Here is a 6,792-nt window from a genome sequence, read left to right as displayed (position 1 = left end):
TGGCTCTGAAATTCACCTGCTACGCTTGCTTAGAAGCCTACAGGCGAGCCTATAGATGGGCTCTCTCTGCTTTTTTTTTTTTTTTTTTTTTTTAACCCCTGTCTCAAAATCTCTTTTCCGTCAATCAATATTGGTTGTTATGGTTGCTATGGACCGCCAAACACGCCACACATTGTGGCTTTCTCAATCTCTTCTTCATGTCCGAACAAACGCTCAATTTTGCCTTCATTAACACAAATTATACATCAAAACGTAGGTACTTTTCTTGCCTTTCACAAAATGACACTGTCATTATTGTAGGAGTTGCCGTTTTCTCGCAAATGGCCTCGAAGCAACACAGTTGCTCCAAAGTCTATGGAGACTTGAGTGAAAATGACAGCTGAAATTCTGTAACGGAGGCGTTAAAATGATCTGAGGAGAAGTTTTTTTCTTTATTTTAGTCTGACCCCAGTCCCATCCGCTAATATAGAGGAGGGGTTGTTCATGACCTATACTGCAGCCAGACACCAGGCAGCGATAGAGACGTTTGGGCTTCGTTTTTGGGGAGCTGGCATGTTTTCTACAGTATTGCTGCCCTCTGCTGTTGCAGTACCTCACAGTCAGTTCAGTCACGTGATGCGTTGTCGCCAAAATGTACAAATAAATGAGACTTTTCAAAGAAACTGATTGTAATAGCTTTTTCAATACATTCTTTGTCTGCTCTTGACCTTACAAACTACACCCATTATTATTTGATTAACATTATTTTTGGTAAAATAACCAAGGCAATGACAGGCATAAAGTCCAAAAAAACAAATATGAAGCATTTTAACAGAAAAGAAATGGCACTGAGAGCCAGATTAAACAGAGCAGGTCCTAAAGCTGTGTTTGGACAAACTCAATGGACAAAAACAATTCATCTTAAACCAAAATCTGCAGGGAGTGTCGGGGAGAGCAGCCCCACAACTACAATTCATCTCTACACATCTGTCAGTCAGAGGCAACAGTATCGAACAGCAGTTCGAAAAAAAAAAAAATCAATGTCAAAGGAATGGTGTTGGTATTAAAATAAGAAGGTGTGTACAGAAAATCCCTTAGGTTCACCTTTCAGAAGAACATGTGCAAAATACATCAAACTCTCCATTTCATCTCTTTAAAAAATAAACACAAAAAGTCAAAGCAGCGTTGGTCAGGTTTGATCCTACACTGATCGTGTATTCATTCTCAACCCTGCAGCCCACGCTTCCCAATGTCAAGAATATGGTCATTCATACTAATAAGACCTTTAATAATAGTGCTAGTAAGTAATACTGCTGAGCGCTAATTAATGCGTCTCCATGCTGAGCCCACTCCTAACAGTAGAGGGCAGCAGAGTGATCACACCAGCTTAAAAGATGCGTCATATAGACTGGAGAAGCAGCAACACTGGCTGGTCTCAGATCAGAGGGCTTGATTTCCCAGCAGCTTCTTATCCAAAAATTCTCTTTGCTCTCAGGCACGTGAAGAAACAAAGAAAGGAAACTTTGGAGAAACCAAGCCCTCGTCTTACTTATGTATATGTATATATATATATATTTATCAACACACCTCTGGTTTAATATAGATTACGTACAGAGCAACATTTGTGTTCATTACACACAAACAGATTGGGCCGTTTCCTCGTACACAGACATCAGAGGGTATTTGGTTGCCGACATCCACAGAACAGCTTTGGATCATTGCTAGTAAAAAATGACATTAGTGTAAATATAACCCCAAAAGAAAAAACACAAGGTAGAAAAAACACATTGGTTGCAAGGTTATAGCACACTGGGGACAAACACGTTCTGTGGTCAGAGTGGCAGCAAGGTCTACATATAAGTGTGCATCAGGACTTGGCATCCTAAAGTTATCAGTCTTTCACACTCGTTTCAAAGCATATTTCTTCCTCGCCGTGCTTCATCTGCTAAATGCAGTAGCAAAAAGAAAGAGTGTGTTTTTGTGGGGAAAAAAGAAGCTGTGGCTCAGTTTGCTGGTATCAACAATTTATGGAGTAAACTGACTGACGAGCAGGAAAACGCTAATGGTCTTAGAAAATACAGGGTCTCTAATGAAAGGAGCTGATTGGCTCCTGCCATCAGCAACCAACAATGTGAATGATTGGTTGATCTGTGAGTGAGCTAAGCTTGCAACAGTAAGCACGAGTGAGAACCATAAACTAGAGCTAATGAGGCCAAAATCCGAGCTCCTTTTCAGCTCTGTGGACTAATTTATACCTCGTCTCTCCATCTTCCCCTTAGTCCATTTGCAGCGTGTGACCTTAACAATAAAGTTGCTTTAACAGTAATACAAAAGTTTGGCGATGAGGAATAGAACAGTTTTTTTTTTTGCTGGGACCAGCCAAACAAGTCTGAATCAGATATTGAAGTAGTATAAAAGCAAAAGCTTGACACATGTAAGTTCTTCAATGTGAACCAAGAGTTCACACTGCACCCCTCAGCTAGACCATACCATGTGTCCTCTGCTTAGCACCAGGCTTTAGGTCATGTGAATGTCAATAAACAACATTCAGTCTGCTAACGCTCAGTATTCACTAAATCACAACACTACTGACACCCAGCAGTGAAAAACAAAAAATGTGGAGAATTTCTAGACGTTATGAAATGTTAAGACTTTGTCACGGTATAAAATACAACCATCAGTAATCGATAGTCTGATCAATTTTTAGATAAATCGTGGCACCCAAACACTATGAAATATACAGCGGTGAAAGTTAAAGCTGTACAAACAAAGGCAGGAGCAACCATCGCCCTAAATGTCGGGCATCAAAAGGTAAGGGGTAAAAGCATGACTGTAGGGAGAAAAAAAGAAAGAAAAAGCCATGATGGAAATCCGATTTTCACATTTTCTGGACATGGTGTAAAATTCCCAATTCATTCTGAGATGAGATTAGTGCATCCTGTTTTTGTATTAAATTTGAATCCCTGTGAAAGAACATGTGGAAAACAACTGCACCTGTGATGAAATCACTGCTGGCATGGGTTACACCTATCATGGGATACGTTTCACTGCTCCAAGACAACTGCCTAACGAGTACTAACATTTTGTAAAGCTGCGATCATTGTCCTCTTTTTTTACATTTTTTAATGCCGAGTGATGAATTTCTGCTTAGAGATTGTTTTAGATCATTTGAAACATAACATGGATATGAAGTTGGACATGATGGGAGAGCCAACAGCAAACAGCTGGACAAGTAGAATAGGGGATTATTTAGATTGTGTAATTATATATGCATGTATGTATGTTGTGTGTGTGTTAAAATGGAGCTCAGGGGTTGAATGGAGGAGGAGGTGGAGGACGTGGAGGAGGTTCCACTGAATGGGGAGTTGGTGGGTTAGATTGTGATGATGGACCAGTAGAGTTTGCCTGGCTCCAGCCCCAGATTAAGTCTGGGTCATGCATCCTCTTTAGATAAACATAAAAACTGTTCATACCTGGAAGCAGATAGCACAGATGTCATTATACTGCTCCAGCTGTGTATTGCTAGCTGTAGGGAGGCTTTTTATCTTGTGTACAGCATCTCTCCTGAGCAGGAAGCTCTGCCAGCCCAGCTGGGCTCTGAGCCAGACGTTATAGTACGAGTGGACCAAGATGATGGTGCTTCCCATCACACTCCACTCGCCAAATACAGTCTCTGATACACCATAGCACACCACGCACACCGCAACCTGGTGAGGTAACAAATCACTGACAGTGAGGCAGAGACAGTGCTGATGCATTACATGACAGTGTCTGTTTACAGTCAGAACTTAGCAAAGAGTTGGTGTGTGTGTGTGTGTGTGTGTGTGAGACACATAGCAGAAACTCCAGCAATCTGTAGCTCCCATTTACACAATATATGACTTCATCCATGTTCTACACTGGAGCTTTACGAAACTCCTCCACCATGAAGAGAACAACAGATCAACAGAGTGCCAAGCACCTGGCGGTAGAGTGTTTCAGAGTTATTATGGAATTAAAAAACAAGCAAATATACATGTTTAATTATTATTGGGCTGAACTGTTTGGGTAGAGCAAGTTTAAACTATTTAATTTAACGTTTTTGCACACTGCGATGCGGTTGTGTGTTACCTGGAGAGAGGTGAGGATTGAGGAGGAGATGATGATGAGAAGCCAGAAGTCCATGTGGAAGAACTGGCAGATCATATAAGCCATGTACGCTGGAAAGATCAGCAGGAAGAGACAGAGAGAAACTGCACGGAAGTGCTTCCACAAACTCCTACGGGACGGGCAGCAAAACCAGCATATGAGAAAGCAGGCAGGTTGATAGCAGGCTTTGCAAACACACTTTCAGTCAGATTGATGTCAAAAAGACAAACTGCCTGTTTAGGAATGAAGAAAGAAGGACAGTACACCGTAGTATTACTTAATTTATGATGTTAGCATGAGTTGTACTGATGACCATAGATAATGAATTCTGTGATAATTAACTAACTGCCCATAGTTATTAATAGTTGTTTATGATCAGTAAAAATAAAACAAACAGTGGGACACAGAGTTTTCTTAAAAATAAACACATGAAAAAAGTCTTTGGTATATTATCTTAGTTGCCTCTAGATGCTCCCAGGGCTAGGACTATAGGATCAGCTATCTCCAGCATGGACTGCAGGATGGAAGCAGCAACAATAAAGAGGACGATAGAGAGGAGGAAGGCTCTGTGGATGACCTGCAGCTCAATGAGGCCAGTTTGGACAGCAAGGATTAGCAAGGTGATAGCTTCAGTCATCCCCCTGCACAGAGAGGAAACACATTAGAGTTGACACACCACACAATTATATGCCTTGGCTTTGCATTCAAGTTGGAAATCATATACACGTTTATCCAGACTTGACCTTTGGGTATACAATGTCAATTATTTTATCCTATTAGACAGTTGTGTGAAATGCAGACATCCTTAAAGAATAGTTCTAGATATGTGTGTTTCCACACAAAGAGAGGTTGAAACAGACTAAACTAACACACACGTGTGTGTGTGTGTGTGTGTGTGTGTGTGTGCATGTGTGCACGTGTGTGTGCGCGTGAGTACAAAGCTAAAGCACGAAAATGAGTGCGAGTGTTTGCGGATGGCACGTTATCTAAACACGGTGAAACAGCAAAGTCAGAGAAGAAGAACAAGCACCACAGCTAGCTCTGCGAGCCTGCTGCCAGTGTGAAATGACACATTTGTGGGCGCTTCCCATGGTGGCGGCATGAAAAGAAGAAAAGGAGAAAGGATGGATGAGTTGGTGCTTAGCGGTGTTGTGCTAAAAAATGATCGTCTTCCAAAACCGATCGCTCGTATTTAAACTGCTATAATAACTTGTTGGTCTATAATATGTGAAAACATATATCAAATGTATCCTTCATGGATGAAATCAAGTCATCTTGAGCCACAAACAACATTCCTATAACAAGGTAGAAGCTGCAATGAGTTTTTGGTAGTGACTTTTATATATGCTTTATTTATCTAGTTCCAAAATGGGTTGACGTTAAAAAAAGTGTTTGTTAGTTTTTTAAAAAGCGTAATCTGTGCAAGAGGACAGCAGATGTTGCAAGAAATCTAAGAATAGTTGTTTAAAGTTATTTGAAGTGGACAAAGAGGATAAGGCGTTTGTAAACCCTGTTGAGGGAAGTCTATCTAGCAAGATATGTAAAGATATTGGAGATTAAAAAACCCCATAGGGAAACATAGGAAATAATTATTTGTCAGGCAATGACTTGTTGGCAGAAGAAGAGTGGTCCTTGGTAGCCATGACAAGAAGGAGGTCCCATAAATCAGGCTGGGCTGTTTGTTGCTGGCAGGTAAAAGAAAAACAGAGAAAAATCAAAATCAAAATCAGGGGAAGTCCAGGCTGAACAAGGTTCATCCCTCGGAATTTTCACTCCAAGATCCCCTGCCTGGACCTCCCCGAGCAGATGAACATAGAAAGGCAGTTGAGCCGAGGGCTCGAACCTGAGCCTCTATGTTATGAACCTGCTAGCCCACCACATGTCGCCACATGACGGGCGAGCAGAACTGGAATATCCTTCTATTTAAAGAGCGCAAGGTGCACATCGGGCACCCAGCCTTTCGCAGGAGACCACACATTTTTACACTCAAATACTCACCACATTTCACACACTCACACCTGCTTTTTTTCCCTGCCCACCTTTTTCTCCACTTATTTATCAACAACCACTCCTTTTTCATCTCTGCTACCTTGCCTTTATTACATCCTCTTAGCTAGCATCAGTGACCGGAGAGCAACAACAGCAACCCAGTGCTTTTCTCATCATTTCTTTAGTCACGGTCAATTCATTGGCCTCTACGGATTAGCTAAACCAACTTTACAAAACAAGTTTCCCCGAAGAGCCCAGTTGTCATCTTAGCTGCCTAGATTTCAGGACCTAGCTAAGGACGGTAGTTACGGACACAAACACATGTAACTTACCGAAAAAAAGCCTCGGGTCCCTCTGTCACTGTGCTTATTAGGTGCTAATAATTTGATGTAAAAGTGTCGGAGACAGTGTGAAAAATGAAGGCAGAGTTGGTAGCCTGAAGAGAGAAAGTGCAAGTTGTGGAAGGTGGAGTAATAAGCAGCAAATAGTTGAGGAATGAAGAGCTGACAAGCATGGGTATTTTCCGGTAATAAAAGGTAATAAGAGAGCAGGCGGAGGAGTTGGCAAGAGCAGGAAAAAGGAGAAGCGACTTGGCTTCTCCCCGCCCCCAAGCAAGGGTCGTGACAGCGAGTCCGTGAGGGGTTCGAACTCGGGCGCTCAGATGCAAAGCGCCACTACGTACGTCTTACGCCAAAC

At 41.8% G+C, this 6,792-nt stretch overlaps 1 protein-coding gene across 2 annotated transcripts; it reads right to left on the bottom strand.

The window, feature by feature from the left end:
- Positions 1 to 312: 312 nt before the first annotated feature.
- LOC109200946 (RING finger protein 145-like) lies at positions 313 to 6,483 on the bottom strand. 2 transcript variants are annotated; one of them, XM_025904930.1, is made up of 5 exons: positions 6,429 to 6,483; positions 4,570 to 4,748; positions 4,090 to 4,237; positions 3,453 to 3,686; positions 313 to 1,924 (listed from the first exon to the last, which is right to left on the bottom strand). In XM_025904930.1, exons 3-5 carry the CDS (start codon positions 4,171 to 4,173, stop codon positions 1,871 to 1,873), a joined length of 372 nt encoding a protein of 123 aa, XP_025760715.1. In that variant the 5' UTR covers positions 4,174 to 4,237; positions 4,570 to 4,748; positions 6,429 to 6,483; the 3' UTR covers positions 313 to 1,870. The 2 variants fall into 2 exon arrangements, with proteins under 2 accessions (XP_025760715.1, XP_025760716.1); XM_025904931.1 differs by having other exon boundaries at positions 4,685 to 4,748; positions 6,429 to 6,452.
- Between the last annotated feature and the right edge of the window lie 309 nt (positions 6,484 to 6,792).

This window comes from Oreochromis niloticus, unplaced genomic scaffold, assembly GCF_001858045.2.
Source record: "Oreochromis niloticus isolate F11D_XX unplaced genomic scaffold, O_niloticus_UMD_NMBU tig00007753_pilon, whole genome shotgun sequence".
NCBI lineage: Eukaryota > Metazoa > Chordata > Actinopteri > Cichliformes > Cichlidae > Oreochromis > Oreochromis niloticus.
This window is presented reverse-complemented; position numbering and strand designations above follow the sequence as displayed.